The 16,679-nt window shown below is 49.3% G+C and overlaps 5 protein-coding genes across 5 annotated transcripts, besides 1 other annotated feature; 3 read left to right on the top strand and 2 right to left on the bottom strand.

Moving 5' to 3' along the window:
* Positions 1 to 1,403: 1,403 nt before the first annotated feature.
* NFIA_060400 (NAD(P)-binding protein) lies at positions 1,404 to 2,883 on the top strand (the record flags this gene model as incomplete). Its single annotated transcript, XM_001258580.1, has 2 exons — positions 1,404 to 1,595; positions 1,645 to 2,883. The coding sequence occupies 2 exons, from the start codon at positions 1,404 to 1,406 to the stop codon at positions 2,881 to 2,883; spliced, it is 1,431 nt and encodes a 476-aa protein (XP_001258581.1).
* A 1,203-nt stretch (positions 2,884 to 4,086) lies between these two features.
* Positions 4,087 to 4,310, bottom strand: NFIA_060410 (uncharacterized protein; the record flags this gene model as incomplete). Its single annotated transcript, XM_001258581.1, has 2 exons — positions 4,087 to 4,182; positions 4,251 to 4,310. 2 exons carry the CDS (start codon positions 4,308 to 4,310, stop codon positions 4,087 to 4,089), a joined length of 156 nt encoding a protein of 51 aa, XP_001258582.1.
* A 2,159-nt stretch (positions 4,311 to 6,469) lies between these two features.
* NFIA_060420 (uncharacterized protein) lies at positions 6,470 to 7,363 on the top strand (the record flags this gene model as incomplete). Its single annotated transcript, XM_001258582.1, has 3 exons — positions 6,470 to 6,708; positions 6,834 to 7,004; positions 7,057 to 7,363. The coding sequence occupies 3 exons, from the start codon at positions 6,470 to 6,472 to the stop codon at positions 7,361 to 7,363; spliced, it is 717 nt and encodes a 238-aa protein (XP_001258583.1).
* A 1,271-nt stretch (positions 7,364 to 8,634) lies between these two features.
* Positions 8,635 to 8,711: a microsatellite.
* Positions 8,712 to 9,005: 294 nt separating this feature from the next.
* On the top strand, positions 9,006 to 10,391 carry NFIA_060430 (metallophosphoesterase family protein; the record flags this gene model as incomplete). The annotated part of the gene is made up of 2 exons (XM_001258583.1): positions 9,006 to 9,989; positions 10,071 to 10,391. The coding sequence occupies 2 exons, from the start codon at positions 9,006 to 9,008 to the stop codon at positions 10,389 to 10,391; spliced, it is 1,305 nt and encodes a 434-aa protein (XP_001258584.1).
* Positions 10,392 to 12,472: 2,081 nt separating this feature from the next.
* On the bottom strand, positions 12,473 to 15,580 carry NFIA_060440 (alpha-glucosidase; the record flags this gene model as incomplete). Its single annotated transcript, XM_001258584.1, has 5 exons — positions 12,473 to 13,333; positions 13,377 to 14,160; positions 14,210 to 14,380; positions 14,431 to 14,841; positions 14,889 to 15,580. 5 exons carry the CDS (start codon positions 15,578 to 15,580, stop codon positions 12,473 to 12,475), a joined length of 2,919 nt encoding a protein of 972 aa, XP_001258585.1.
* Positions 15,581 to 16,679: the final 1,099 nt, after the last annotated feature.

The raw sequence follows: 16,679 nt of genomic DNA on the forward strand, positions 1-16,679 counted from the left end.
GACTACATGCGGATCGCCGAGATGGGTAAGGTGTTGTGATTGGTTCCACTGGTTCTACCTACAGATAAGCTTACGGGACAATCGGTGGAGAATCAATCAGTGTCGCCTGTTGACGGGTTATGCCCTCCATGCTGCCAGAAGCCGGCGGGGTTGGTATAAGACATGTGCACGGACAGGGTTTGCCACTCTAAACTTCTGCTCTGGGGAAGTTTGGACTCCCAAGGTGACGGCAGTTCAAGTTGTTGCATCTGGGAATATATTCCCGATGCTCCTGCGGCAATTACACGTTCCAGACTCTTTCCATGACCAAAAGCAAAACAATAGCATACAAGAACAGGGACATGTATTTCATTGCTACTATACAACTCTATAAACTGATTTTCTGATTTCTCTCTGATAGAGTATGATCGGCAGTACATGAAATCTATGGCTATCACTTCGACTGCGATGTCCATGGAGATGGGAATGCTACTGTCGCCTTATTGTAACCACCATAGTTTATTATCTAGGTCCCTAATTCTTCTCGGCTCTAAGGATTATTTATGTACTATGATACACACAATCTTTGTGCAAGTATATATGCGCGTACCTCTATATGATGAAAATCAGCGAACCATAGCTTCATATGTCAGAGTATATAAACATTAATCCTCCAATCACGCGACAAAAGCATCACTACCCTGGTGTCTGCTTACTCAATAGAGGCTAATACTGTCGTCTCAGCCGAATACGGTTAGCAGGCTGACTTTGTGACAATGCATTGTTAGCGACATGAGCAATGCTACAGGATTATCGGATAAATTAGCCCACCCCTCGATGTTTTTAGTGCATATGCAGTCACTGCAAGACACTCTCAGAATTTCTACACAGGCACAGAGACGGGCCCAGGTTTAGCTGACATCTCCCGATTGCCAAGATTCATCAGAATGTCACCTAGCACACTTTAGTGCCCCGAAGTCACTGACTCACTGTTCCTTCGAAGGTGAACTCGCTGGCCAGTGTAAAACTCGGCGAATGAGTACAACCCTTTAGCTGCAGAGAAGGACATGAATTCCGTATCCGGTTCTCGTCCGACTCTAGCACGGACTTGGCATTTCATGCGCAAGGATTATAAAGGCTAAAACACGGCATAGCTGACATAGCTATCACTTCAATTTGTGCTATCGGCCAATCAATTTCGTCCAGGTCAACAAAATCGCTCAATGTAGGGTTACTGCCGAAATAGCCGTGGTCGTCAAGTCATGGTGTGGTCAAAGTGATTGGATGAGGTTGATACTCCCTTAATATCATGCCGAAGAATAGAAGCCCACCGGGTCAGCTGCAGATTTATAAACCAAGTGCGGCCCCTGATGCCAAAAGGTATAATCTACTCCTGAAGATATCATTCATATAAACCTCCCAAGATGCTCTCTCTCGTATCTCCTATCCTCGGCCTGGCCGCAGCCGCGTCTCTGGCCACGGCTAATCTGTTGCCAAATACCCTATTTAAGGACATTGTTGTTGTCGGTGGCGGTGCTTCTGGTGCCTACGCCGCGGTGCGACTTCGCGATGATTTTGGCAAAAGTGTTGCTCTCATCGAGAAGCAGAGCATCCTTGTAAGTTTATCCCTGCCTCCGGTAAATGGACAGTTCTTGACCCCGACAGGGTGGTATGGTCGACTCTTACGTCGACCCCAAGACCGGCGCCCCTCTTGACTACGGCGTCAAGATTTTCATCGACGCCGGCAATGCGACGGGCTTCTTTGATCGCTTTGGCATCGCCAGGGGCAACTCGTCCAACCCCACGGTCACAACGGAGTACATTGACTTCCGAACCGGAGATGTGGTCAACATGCAGCTGCCACCTTTTCCCGACCAGTTTGCGGCCATTGCGAAATTCCTCGAGGTGGTGGAGCCGTGGGAGCACCTGATGCAGCCTGGCTACTACGAATTTCCCCAGCCAAATGCCATTCCTGAAGATCTTCTGATCACGTTTGGTGATTTTGTCACCAAGCATGGTATCGAAGCTGCCGTCCCTCTGATCTACGAAAGTACCGGTCTTGGCCTCGGGAACATGACGCGGGAAACCACCCTGTTTGTTCTACAGTCGTTCGGTCCCTCCATGGCTCGAGCGATGCTGGGCAAGCAAGGAATGTTTGTCCCTGCATCCGGTCGCAACCAGGACCTGTATGACGCTGTAGCCGATCATCTCGGAGACGACGTCCTATATTCGAGCACAGTTGTTGACAGCTGGCGTACCCCATATGGCGTCTTCCTGACAGTGAAGAACAGCAAAACAGGCCAGGTCACCCTGATCACGGCCCGCAGGCTTCTCCTCGCCATCGAGCCGACCAAGGACAACATGGCGCCCTTTGACCTGGACTATAACGAGCGTACGGTCTTCTCCAAGTTTACTTACACTAACGAATACACCGGTCTGGTGAACAATTCTGCATTCGTAACAAACCACTCCTATTTCAACCTCCCTGCCTCTGCCGCGCCCGACAACTATCTTGCTCTGCCGAATCCCTCATTCACGGCTCGCATTGACTACCTCGGCGGCGATAACGTGTTCAGAGTGACGATCGTCGGTGACGAGGCACTCGACTCTGCCGGCGCCAGACAACTGGTGCAAAGGGACTTTGATACTCTCCGCAAAGCCGGTCGCCTGTTGGATGCTAAGGAAGGGGAGCAGGTGAGCTGGGTCGACTTCTCTGCACATGGGCCCATGCATGCCCGCGTGTCGGTTGCAGACTTGAAAGACGGCTTTTACCAGAAGCTATACGCGCTGCAGGGAGGACGGTCGACCTGGTGGACCGGCGGCGCTTTCTCGGTCAATTTCCAGACCACGTTGTGGCAGTACGATGAGCTTCTTTTCCCGGAGATTCTCAAAGGGCTGAACTAGTCAGTGTCTCTACCAGATGTCTTGTATCTGGGAACTTGAACTAGACGGATGTAAATTAATGGACCATGGTATAATGTTTGTACCTCTATACGTCATGAAATTTATTGCTGGCTTCAGATACTTCTTCAGCACGTTCATGCACATACTTGCCACTGATTTCGCCACGTTTGTTGCTGGTATTCTCGATTTATGAGGGTTCAAGCCTAATGTCTGAGGCGAAAAAAAGCAATTTTCTGTTCAAGAAGTCTCAAAGGACTATATGCTAGCTTCACTGAGGTCATCATGGCAAGCTATAGTCGCCCAACCCCGAATGCCACACCACATGATAGAAAGAAGAAAGAGGGGGGATGAGGCGGAGACAAAACGACTGCGCCAGAAGCGCCTCGGGGCAGAAGTGGGCACCAAGAGCATCGGAGGTCCCCTACTGCCGGGACCATGCCCTTGCTGGTCATGACGATGCCTGATGTGAAGGTTCAAGATCAATGTCGCGGATGGGAGCTGTCTGCACTGACTGTCTTAGCCCAATTTCGCCGCCATCAGGGAAAGTGTTCATGGCAACTGTATGCATAACAAGCCTATCAATAACATGTTTGAAATCATCAAGAAAAACCACATCCGCGGCGCATTTAAATATGATGTACGGCTGCTCATTGGTTAGCTAAGTTCTATATCATATAAACAGATCATACCTTCCAGAAGGGATTAACTCCTTTACTTTTGAATAGATGGCCCACAGTCACAGCAACATCCACAAACATAAACACAATCGAGAGAATCATGCATAAGAGCAGTATTCCGAACCTGGAACTGATTTTGACCAGCTCTACCAAAGTGACATTATAGCCCGTTTTGATACTGTAAGTCAACCAGCATGCTGTGAAAATCCACCAGCCATCTCTGTGGGAGCTTATCAGAATGCGTGCAAGGTGGGCAAAGAAAATAGTTTTTCTGGACAAAGGACTCGTACCTTACAACAACTTCCCAGGGACGAGTAAACGTGAAGGAGTCATTGCCGAGTCCGTTAAAGTATTCGAAGTTCAAGTACATTTCAGCAACCCAGTATGGAGTTACCAGTATTACAGTACCGATGAACAAGGTGCTACCCAGTTGCGATAAGAACGGCTTTATCTTCATCCAAGAGACTACATTGTGAATAGCGTAAGATACGTACAGCAAGGAAGCTGTAGAGCTGAGATACCTGATCTAAAGATTAGCCGAGACTTCTTTCAGATTCAGCAGTTCTCCGGGGGACTCACCAGCCGTATGCTGGATCGGGGAAAAAGACAAAGGTCCCATGGCCTAGAGAAAAGAGGAGCTAAAACAATCAACTCTGAGCAACTTAGTCAAGTAGTAGACAGTGCACATACCTCTAATAGGATCAACTTGTGCAAAAGCACACCTTTTCGAATGTTTGCCAAGGTAATCATAATCAGTATGATCAGTCCTCCGACAAGAAACCCTTGGCTCCAGGCTTCAAGAATAACGTAGTCTAAGCCCATAGCTGCTCGGCCCTGCCCACTCGGACGATGCTGGTCCATCCTCTGGCGTATTAAGTGACCTGGGCCCTGGAGCGACTCCGTGTGGCTACTATGCAACACCGACTAGGTGTTGGTAGAAGATTTACACCTCCGTTCTTCCCAAATCAGATTAGATCGTAAATGTAAAGGAGAAGAGAGAAGATCCCACTGCAACGAGATCTTGACCTCTACTGCGTAAAGAGGAGGCCATGGACGCATAACTGAAGAAAGGTGCAAGGGTTGGGATGATATCGTAACCTCCATCTCGGCATCCCCTATAACCGCATCTCAAAGTTTCAGTTGCCACCGGAAGACGACTAGGCGGAAACTTTGACATTTGCATCAACCGTGGAAGCATGAAGACTAACTTAGCTTTGCGGAGAACAGCACGAGGAATACGAGGCTTTCCTTTAAATTAAACCAATCAGCGGCGCGAGTAGACACGCGGCATTGGTCTGCATTCCTCGAAAGCTAAGGGATTGGACCCCTTTTCCAAACCTAAAAACAAAGTCGTGGCTGCTCTCGACAAGTCAACGGCATCTCGGCCTGTCTCATCTGTTCGTTACTTCCTAAATGTCGGGACGGGACTGTTTGTCGGCTCTACGATGGAGACGGGATTGTGTATGTTGTCATGGTCTACGGAGTACGATAACTGTGCTTCGTACATGTAGTCCGCCAATTTATCAAGAGTAACTCCTCCAGTAGAGATACGATTCACCCTCCGGGGTATACAATTGATGGCTGAGGATTGAGTCACCATTGAGCAATTTTACTTTAAATTCGGATTGGCGGCGCTTACCCTAAATCGAGATGATCCATTGCGCGCTCATCATCCGGTTGAATACAGTCTAACCTTCCATGACTGACAAACTACGGTTGCCTCGCCGCTTCTGCGTGTGATGCCGTCTTCTGGTGCGAGTATATACAAGATTTTAGTTCCTGGATAGCTAAGAAAACGAAGGGGCCCTCGAGCAGTTCAAGCAGCTAATCAAACAAACCGTCCAGACGGTGGTTGGAATGAACGGCCACTTTGCATCGTGACGAAACCATATTTGATATAATTAGATATAAAAGATATGCTTCCACCTACCAGTAGATGACTTTGCGATATCCGTTTCTCGACGCCGGCTCGTATTTCACGTCGATGATCAAAGACAATGGAAATATAATTGGAAATGAATCATCTCCTCGTCGACCATTATAAAAAATACAAGATGTCATGCCTTCCACGTTCCCATTCATCTTGCGACAAGAAGCCTCTTGAGTCTTGAAAAATGAGCAGCCCACTCCTTCCACTGCATTATCTCAATGCAAAGGCTCTGGAGATGACGAAAAGATTTACTACGGCTCTCAATCTGTTTTTCACTTCGCCATGTAGTAGGGATTTGAATCATCATATAGTAGGGGTTCGAATTGCCATATGGTGATTTATATCCCTACTATATAGCGATTCCAATCCCTACTATACGGCAATTCGATTCTCTACTATATGGTGATTTGATATTGAATACTATGGATTCGATATGGATTTGATATCATTACTAGATGATGATTTAATATCTGTGGTAGTAGTGGCAATAGGTAATACATGCGGCGGACGGTAAAAAACTTCAAAAACCCACAATGTAGCTACAGTCCGCTGTAATTCACCCATTACCTATTACTGACCCAACCAGATTGACCCCAACCAGACTCAGATAACAAACTTCTCTCTCTCTTCATTTCATCCATACAACTACACAATAACCGAAATTACTTCAAAGAAGCCTTCGAGAAAGTTATTCGTATGATAACACCCGTGCTAACCTTAGGTATCTAGAGACAAGAGTTAATTTCTCAACGACTGCATCAGTCCCTTCAAGAACTCTTTCAATTTTATCATGGGAACACCAGTAAATCATAATCCACAACCCAGTTACTACAACGTCGAGTCTAATCGTGTCTAGGCTGAAGCCATCCCAAATGGCTGGACTAACGACCCCGCGCTCTTCGAAGGGTTTTTCGACTATGACTCTGCAGAGGCCCACTTGGCCCGACGCCATGGGATAAATGACCCTAAACCTCTGTTGATGACTAGCCCTGATACTGGGGATATGGCATATATAATCACGTCGGGTGGCCGCTTTTTCCGGGGTGATCTGATGATTGATCACATCTTTGAGATCACCAAGTCCAGGACCTGGCCGGAGATTCTGCGCGCTCTTGCCACGAAGGGGGAGAGGGAATTGAGGATGAAGGTGCTCCGGCCCGTGGTTGTCGATGAGGAGCCCTGGGAGGAGGAGGAAATGATGGTTGAAGGGCAAGGCCCGTCCGTTCCTTCCACTTTGGAGAAGTAGAGCAAATCCAAATAGTTCACAGCCTTTGTTGTCCAACGTAGCCTTGTAGATGATCGTAGGCGGCATCATTCTGGAGTAATTCACTATGGCTGAACAGTTGCTTTTTGTGGCTGAACGGCCGTGGTGATTTTCGGCAGGCGTACACCTTGAGCTGGAGCGATAGTGTCGCGCTGTTAGCGGATATCGCCAGCAACCCTGGTGCATACGGAGTCCTCCCTCAGAATGTCGCCAACCTGCGATTAATACATGCAGATATCACCCGCCTCCGGTAAGCTGCTAGTCAGGAACGCATATGCAAATATAGCTAACTTCGAAGAAAGCCGCCCCGATGGCCCCGGCTACCTCGTCCCACCTCCACCCCAGAACATCGACCGTAAGCGTCATCCCAAGTGGCCCTCGGCCCTGGCGCGATTTCGCCTTACAAAGTCGACGTACGATGGAGTGGAATACTGGGCCCTTCCGGACCTCTTGGGGCTCTTCATGAGCTCATTAGGTCGAGCTCCCACAACAGCAACGAAGAGGAATTTCTACCTGCCGCTGACCGCTGTCTACCGGACAGTGGTGCTCAAAGCTGATCAGGGAAGGAAGACCCAGTTTGCCAAGTGTGTTTCAGTGCAGTTGGACTGAAGACGGAGAGTTCCATCTTGGAGCCTCTAGAGGCGGTTTTGCGACTGATAGCAGGATGGGATCCTGGCTTGCCGTGTTGGATAGGGCTCGGTATGGGATCATTAGGTCTCCATTACTGCAGCTGACCAATTGGCCACAAGCTTGGACTCCTACCATCCGACCTCGAGGCCGAGAGAGGGGAAGGCCGTTTGGCCGTTGTGCGGAGACGTATCCTGTCCGCAAACTTCTGATGTTCGTGCCATCTCCCGCTGTTGCTGTCACCAGAAACATTTACTAATTGACGACAGGGGTAAAACCGAAGAAGAGGCAGCGAAGGTGCATGGGTTGGCGTTATGAATCAATCCCACGAGTCTTGAAAAATGAGCAGCCCACTCCTTCTACTGCATTACCTCAATGGGAAGGCTCTGGAGATAATGACAAGATTTACCACGGCTCTCAATCTCTTTCCCGCTCCCCGTGGATGATCCAAAAATTTGTGCGAAGGACATTCGCTATATCAGTATACGTCCTCGACAAAGTGGCATAAGCACAGACGGTTCAGAGGACAACGGCAACCACCTGATTCGCAACTATGGCACTCTCGGCCACGATGCTCGTCCATGTACGGCCAGGAGATGGCAGCCCTGTTGATCGATGCCCATGCGGATCTGACACCCCATCTACCTCACCAACCAAAGCATGATACATACATATGTACATGGTGCTCCGAGCCTTGTTGGCCGGGGCGAAGAGTTAGCCAATTCCCGCCTGCTACCATCGGGATACGAGACTCACCTTTGGTGGCTGCGACGTTGTCCGGACCGCTGCAATTGGACCATGTGTTTCTGATCGCCACAAGCAATCTTGACCAAGTGGAGGAGTGTGTATCGCGTCGCAAAGGATTGTGATCATAGGATGTCAGGAAACGGAGAATATGCCAGGCAAAGTCTGGTCAGCCTGCTAAAAGAGAGAAACTTCAAGCAAGTGTACGTGCAGACCGATGCAGACATCTCGAGCCCTGACGAGTTGAAGGCCATTATGTGTCCAACACTGGACGGGAGACGATTAAGGATTGATTTTATGATTGCGTCTTTGCGGAAGTAGTGGCTATAGATAGTACATACGGCAAAAAGTCAAAAGCTTCAAAAGTCCACATTGTAGCTATAGTCCGCCGTTACGGCAGACTATTTGTACAAAAGGAACTTTTGGATGCTTTTACTGTTCACCACATGTATTACCTAATATCACTACCTCCATAAATCTTAAATATTGCTATGGCTGCACTAGATAATATTTAATATTAATACTAGATGGCATTCAATATTAATACTAGATGGTATTTGAATCAATACTAGATGGCATTTGATATCTTAATATCGATACTGGTTGGCATTCGGTTTGATGCTACTTGGCATTCAATATCGATACTAGATGGTATTTAATATTAATATTAGATCATTATACTACTAAGGAGTGTGGTGAGATGTAATCATTATAGAAAACCAAAAGTTCCTTTTAGCCGTAGCCCATGACTCCGTTGTGCTTGTTCATGTCATCTGCTCACCGCCTCCTCCAGAGCTATGAAAACTGTTGAGTGAGCAGTCTGAGCATGTTGGGACATATCGCTCGAGCCCGGCCCTGAACCATAGGACCAGCTGATAAAATGACTCCTACAAAAGTTTCCGATGAGATATTTCCAATCACAACGTTTATTTCGGAGCTACCGACCAGTTTCGTTCCGCAGTCCCTCCCATCATCTTCCGAAAATGGCCCTGTCAGCCGGCGCTTGGTCATTGTAGGCGATGTGCATGGGATGCGAAAATCCTTGGAGGCACTCCTAGACAAAGTTGGTTTCGAGAAACGCAACGGAGATCATCTAATACTAGCTGGCGACCTAGTCAGTAAAGGGCCCGATAGCCCTGGTGTTGTTGATCTGGCTATGAAGTTAGGCGCCACCGCAGTGAGAGGCAACCATGACAATGCTGTTATTAATGCGGCCGCGGAGATCAGAGCCACAAAGGATAGTCTACTACAATCTGGAGGCTTGACGGGTAGTCCGGCCCTACCAGAAACCCCCGAAGCTGATGTGCTCGGGAATACTGTCCAAGATCCCGAGGTCCCTGACAAAGACGCATCAGCTACCACCGGGGCAAGTAGGAAACATAGCGCAGCAACGTATACTACAGCATCGGCACTTTCGACCCGTCAGCTCGACTGGCTTGCCGCTTTGCCGTTGATCTTGCGCATCAAGCTACCTCCTAACTTGACATCCTCCTTCGGCGATACTTTAATTGTTGTACATGCGGGCCTCGTTCCTGGTATCCCACTTGAAGCGCAGGATCCACACGCTATCATGCATATGCGATCCCTCGTCCGCACATCTGGTGAGGAGAGCGAATTCAAACCTGCTGAAACCTTCGGGGAAGAAGGCTGGGCTATGGAATGGGACCGATGGCAAGATAAGCTAGCATCCAAGACTACTGTGATATTCGGACACGATGCAAAGCGTCGTTTGCAACTGGGAAGGTATACCATCGGACTGGATTCAGCGTGTTTATACGGCCATCGGTTAAGCGCGCTTGTGATTACGGGTTGCGATGGAGAAATCAAGCACCAGGTTATTCAAGTCGAATGTGCTGATGAGCCTGTACTCCCAACGGGATAGTTGACGAGTACGGCAAGCCAATTGGACGGAATGCAAAATACTTTATCAAACCAATCCGCTCAGGTAGTGGGAGGAGTAAAGCATGGGGAAGATCTGGCGGTTTCTGAGTGGGAGGCGATCCTTGCCGACTTACAGGAAGCAGACCTCAGCCCCAGTAGAGTACTTTATGTTATACAGCCAGTGATCGATCAGGCAGAAACAGAGATGTTTTTAGATGAGGAAATGAAGGTGCAGCGATGCCGACTAGTCGGCACGTATCACAGTGTACATGGCGACTTCTCTGTACTAGGGGCGTGGAGGATCGGCATGTCAAATAAGAGAATTACTAATATGGCGAATGGACGGGCCAGGAAGTTGGGAAGCATGGTTTTGAACAAGGACTAGATACAGTGTCGCGCTGGCTGTTGATACCGTGGGCTCTCCACCTAGGAACAGATATCACGAGGGACCCGCGTGTTCCTGCCCTTCTGATGCCTACTTCGTGTATATCCATGCAATTCCATGCAGATGTACGATTCATCTCTAAATACTCCAGTTTTATATATCATCCGAGTCCAAAAGCAGGTGTATAATGTAACCTTTTTTAGGTTTAGGTCTGAGCAAGAAACAACCCTCTTAAGGGGAAATTATTTGAGTGGATCGGTTAGAATATAAGCGTCTAGAATGGGCTTTGGCGTTGGCAGCTTGACGATGCTCCGAGCAAGGTAGTTAGATAACGCCATAGTATTCTCTGATGAAAGGCCTTTATGGTGTTAATTTGACGGCAAACGGGGATGGTGCCACTTGGACGCACCATGTGGAATTGAGGATCTCCTAGCACTCGATATTCTGATAATACTTATTTCAGGAATCACCATGATAGTAAGATATGGTAGTATCCCAGCGGACCAAAACCGTATCAGGTAAATACTCTCCAAGTGCTAGCCTTAATGGGATGTGATGTTTTCCGCCAGTGGTTCTCGCAGGTGGTAAATCAATGGCTTACAGAGAATGACGAGCACTATGACTCTGATGGATGAAAAGATATGCATAAAGTGCGAATACCCTTCTCGGCCGCACCGTCACCACGCAGTGCCGAATTCCAACGTCACAATGCGAGCGACGAGCGTCGCTACAGCCTCTACTAACTGAGAAGCAGCCTTATCGACTTCCTAGCCGCACCGTATTGGTTAGTTTGCGTTCTCGTGGTTGACTCGCCGCTCATTCCTCGGCCACGACTTCGTTATCTCCTGGTACAGGCTCAGCAAACGCGTGCTAGGGTCTTCTAACTGCAACACCCCAAAACAGCCTGCTTCTCGAGTCTTTCATGCGGGTTGATTTAATGATGCAGTCGCAATGAATATTCCGAATTCGAAACTCCTCTTCGGTGACGACAGCAGACGCAGCCCCTTTGGGACTACACCGCAGCAATGCCAGACAGCAATGCCACAGACCTTGTTCAGCCTGAAGTAGACCTTTCCGAAGATGCAGATCCACCTCACACTATACGAAGTCTTGCTAGATAGCAGTTGGCTTTTTACGGTGCATCTAACTGGCCGTCTCGAATGGGTACCCTATTGCGAGGCTAGCAATTCTTCCTGCCAAGAGGGCGATATCCTGTCCGGGATCTGCAGATGGAATCTTATTGGACCTCTGTCGAATGAGAATTGGATGTTTACCTGCACCGTGGGCCAGACTCGAAGGAATTCTTCGATACGGCGATAGAGTTTTCATAGTCTGGAGACTGAGACTGATCATCGTCCGCTGCCGGTGCGGCGATGGAACAATATGATAACCGGACAAACATGGTGCACGGTCGTTGTAGGCCTGGCTGGTGCCATGCCTCCTGAGCAGAGGGAAAGGGAGCTGAGAATGCCGAAGACAGACGTGGTCAGTGAGCGACTGCTTCGAAGGGAATCGAAACGTGGTTTCGCATTCTGCCATGGTAGTCGGGAATATACTCTGGAGTATGGAAGAAAGCAAAACAAGGACCATCCGTATAGGTAAGCCACCTCCTCATTATATCTGCTGTTCATTCGCACAAGCCAGTGATAAAATAAAGGCTCTACTATGATCTTGCGATTCTAGTAATCATTGTGAGAAAGTCACTACTGCGCCTTGGGCATCTATGTGAGAATTAGGAGTGTCTGCCATGCTAATCTTCTCGTGAATGTCTCTTTACAGGAGTCAGGATGCTTCACAATATTCAGGGGAGTCATGCTTAAGTCCTGTATGGGAATAGGCGTAAGGTTGATCCCACAGGGCGAAAGAGGTGATAGCACTGTACCCGTCACCTTCAGTACTTCAATCCAAGGCTTCATAGAAACAGAAAATCTGAAGCTTGAGATTTGCGTAAGCGCCTCTCCTAGAGACAGTCCGAGGTATGCTTTGGAGACCAGTTGACAGAGCATATGAGGCTACAATTACATGCGCCGTGAGAGAAGTTATTTAGCACAAGGATTGACACAGGCTTGGAATACAACAGATCACCATGCCAACACCCATCCCTTCTCCCATGCTCCCTTCCTGGTCATCTCATGCAGACCGTGAATTGAGAGGACTTGAGAAGTGGCATTGTACACAGCAGATTTGACCTTCTGGCCATTGAACCTGATCTGCGATGGCGCCTTCTTGACGCCCAAAACTGTCACCTTGTCCATATTATTCCGTTCTTTCCAACAACCAGCGACAGATGCAACCAGCTTCGTACCGGACGAGGCAGCTAAATTGACAGTAAGAGTTTCCTCCGGACTAATACTCTCCCCATCATCCAGGTAAAGCTGGCCTGCCGCATCCCCCTTGTCATCCAGCGCAACCAGCAAAGACCATGGCGTATTCCTCGCCTCGCGTGTTGTCAGCGCCGGCTTCTGCATTGGAATGACATGCCCGCCCCGAACAAATACCGGGATATGCCCCAGCGGCGCCGGGATGGTCGTGTTCTTCCCCGGCTGGGCATAAAGCACCTCACGCTGCGTGTACCAGTCATACCACTTCTCGCCGTGCGCCAGACCAGGGAAGACTCCCTTAACTGCATTCGCTTGTGGCACTAAAACGGGAATAATCATTAAGGCCGGACCGAGCAGGAACTGCGTCTCCACGGCCGACAGAGACGGATCATCTGGGAACTCCCATGCCAGAGCGCGCATGACCGTCGAACCCGTGGCGTGAGCCTGATACATCAACGTGTACATATACGGGAGAATAGAATAACGGATCTTCATTGCGTCTTGCGAGGCCTTGATGACCGAGGCCCAGCGGTATGGTTCTTGCGGGATAGCAGCCAGCCGGTTGTGGTTGCGGTAGAACGGGAAAAAAGCGGAGAGCTGCATCCACCGGTTGCAGAGTTCCTCGTCGGTGTTTCCGTCGAAGCCGCATGTATCGACGCCGAACATGAATTCCGTACAACGAGAAGGAGAGGGCGTGGGGGATGGATGAGTACATATATGCCCATTTGGCGTAGTTGTCGCCGCCCCAGTGGCCAGCCCATTGGCCGGAGCCTGCGAAAGTTGAGCGGCCGATAATGAAGGGGCGTTTGTTTGGACTGATGGCTAGGAGCCCTTGGTAAGTCGCGTTGATGACTTGGTGCCCGTACAGGTTGTGGACGTCGTATTCGAGAGTTCCATCGACGTGGCTGGCGTTGGGGGAGATGGCATGGGCTGCCAGGTCGTGGCCGGATTGGACGTTATTTATCGCGTAAGGCGGGTAGTTGATATTGCGGACACCAGGAGTAGGAGTTGTACGTAGATAGGTGATCGCCGTGGACGTGGCAGGGCCTTGAGTAGCAGAATTGGCCGCGTCCTGGCTTGAAGCAGCTGCCGATGCTGAGGCGGCTTCCGTAGCGTTTGTGATGTTGAATCCTTCAGGATAGTCGAACAGAAGATATCCGGGATCACCGGGTAGCTTGAAAGGGGGATGGGCAGGATTGTGAGTACTGAGGTTAGACCCGCAGCTGCCCACGCAGAATGAAGAAGCCTCGTTCATATCCATCCAGACGCCGTCAAAGGCTACCCTCTCATGGTATTTGACCAGTTCGTTAGCCCAAAAGTCCACCGCTTTGGGATGAAGGAAATCCGTGAAAACGGTGTATCCAGGCCACACAGAGCCGATATACAGACTGCTGTCCGGGTTCTTGAGCCAGACATCATCCGCTGTACCCCTGATATAGGTATCATAACTACGCGTCGTTAGCGATACTCGAATTTGAACAATAGCGCCACACTCACGCATCGGAAGCATTCTCAGAGTTTGGCACGTAGATACCGGTATCGAGAATAGGCACATAGTGGCGGCCGCTCTTGTGCAGTTTGTTCAAGAATTTCCTACCCTCTTTGTACCCGAAAGTGTTCTGGTCGTTTTCAAAGTTGCGGTACTGGTTCATATAGTCGATATCAGCCCTTGCTATTGCGTCAGTACAGTCTGGAAACAGCAGCCGGAAAAAGCATACCAGATAGTCTCCAACGGAATCTTGAACTTCTCGAAATTGTCCACAACTTCTTCGAGCTCCGCCCAATTACGATATCCCCAGCGAGACTGATGATAGCCAAGAGTGGGGTATTGTTGCATGGCAGGTAATCCAATGGTGCTGACCTGATAATTCTGGGTTACAGCAGCCTGAGAAGGATTGGCATAGAAGTAGAGATCAATACTGCCACCGATGGCGCGCCAAGTCAGGCTGTCTGGCTGTAGCTTCACCTCCTGCCCATGTGCGTTCCACAGGTACACTCCGTGTGAGAATGAAGTGTACTTTTTGGAGCGATCGGTAGTGCTGCTTGAGACTGGGGTATACGTCCGGTTACCCGAGCCAACTTCATAGTATCGAGTCTCAAGGTAGAAGGGATGGGCGCCATACAGGTTCCTTCTTGTCAATCAGTAAATGCCCGTTTAACTGCGTTGGTAACTCACGTACTAAAGGGGTCACCAATATCCACCGCGTAGGTGGTCAAGGTCAGGTTGTTGTGCAGTCTAAAACTGGTAATGTGCTCGCCCAGACCGTAGAGGTTGTAGTCATCCGGTAGGGAGGACTTGAACTCCAGGAATTGATCCTCAAACACCAGGACGCTGCCCTCAGTGTTAAAGAGCACGTCACCGGTTGCCATCCGAGTCACTTTAAAATTGAAAGTGGGCTCATTAGACCAGGCAATCTCTAGGTCACTGCTGCCCAGTGACATACCTCCCGCAGCTTTGGGCTTGGGAACCAGGCTTTCCGGAAGAATATACCAAGAGGAGTTGGAGGTATCAATATTAGCCGGCATAATTTGAACGTTGACGCGATCGACCGCCTGGTACTCAACCGTGAAATTCAAACGATCCAAGTCTGTTCCGTAAACGTTGCATGCCTTCCCAGCCAGCTCGAGAGTGGCAGTTAGACCGGACCTGGTTTGGCGGACACCCGACGCCTTGTAGCCCGGGCAGACCCCTTGCGCATCAACAGCTTCGGGATCCTCAATGTTGGCAAGCACGTTCTGGCCGTTGGAGGCCGAAGAGGGAATGGCGTACTGAGAACTCGCGGAGGTCTTGGTCGCAGTAGGAAGGGTCAAGCAATGAGCAACAGTAACCAGCCAGAGGCTGCACATATGCTTGGAGAGACCGACCATCCTGAGCAGTTGGAACTAGATCTTCTGAGATGGTTGTGGTTTTGTTTTCGACTGGAGCAGCCGGCAGCCTTATACCTCCTCAACGTGCGACGTCGGGACCATGTGGATGGACCGGGCAGGTAACCTGGAGTTGATGCGTGAGCCCTCCTTGTCCGCAATATAGAACATGTGTAGCTGCTAAATGGATACAGTGTCCGCCAATTCTCCGCCCAATGCCCGTTCTGACACTGGATTTGGGAACTGGGACTCGTGTACCGGGATGGCTGATACAGGAAAGTCTGGGCTTCAACAGCTTACAATTTCCCCTCCAAGTCTATCCTCGTGCGGCCGGTTACTAATTCTCAAGGTTCCAAGGCCTCCTCGCTGAATGAATCGCTCATCCACTGAGGTTTTTCTCCAGACATGCAGCAGGGTCTAATGGCAGTTTTTTCTTGAGTCAGGGAATATGCTAAGCCCATATGGCGCTTCGTATTCGGCTCAGCCGGACCCAATCACCACCATAGGAGAATGGTGGCAGGATCTTGAACCCGGTGAGTAACGAGATCTTCTCCAATGATCTTGTTAAGCTCTCATGTCGGACCGAGTGGTACACAAACTCACGTCTTTCCTTGGTCGTTCATGTACAACAAATTATCAGAGCGGATTCCCTGAGTAACGGCGTCCAAAGTGCGCATTGCAGCGATATGTCGCTCGCTCCGCCCTAACTCGCGATGAGGAAAGGTCAAATGATATGTCAATAGTCTGCGGCGAGCTGCTTATTGCATTCATCGCCTAGTGGCGACCTGGTTGACAGTCACGGACAAGTCATCATGGAGATGAAGTCAAGAAAACTTTCTAGCTTCAGTACTTAGAAGACCTGAAAGATTGCACCTTGGCCTTTGACAAAGAGCTAATAATTATTGTTTACGTAACAAGAGGGACACAGTTATGTCAGTTAACCAACTACACCATTAACCCTGCCAGGCCGTTGTGTACAGAACAGCTAATGCAATCAAGGATTTCATCCAAGAACTATTCTTGGCTGTATCAGCCAAACGCTCACCCTATCAAGTTGACCTTTGATCTACGTAACCTAGACTCAAGCTTCTGCAATGATTTG

Source organism: Aspergillus fischeri, genomic scaffold, assembly GCF_000149645.3.
Source record: "Aspergillus fischeri NRRL 181 1099437636266 genomic scaffold, whole genome shotgun sequence".
Taxonomy (NCBI): Eukaryota; Fungi; Ascomycota; class Eurotiomycetes; order Eurotiales; family Aspergillaceae; genus Aspergillus; species Aspergillus fischeri.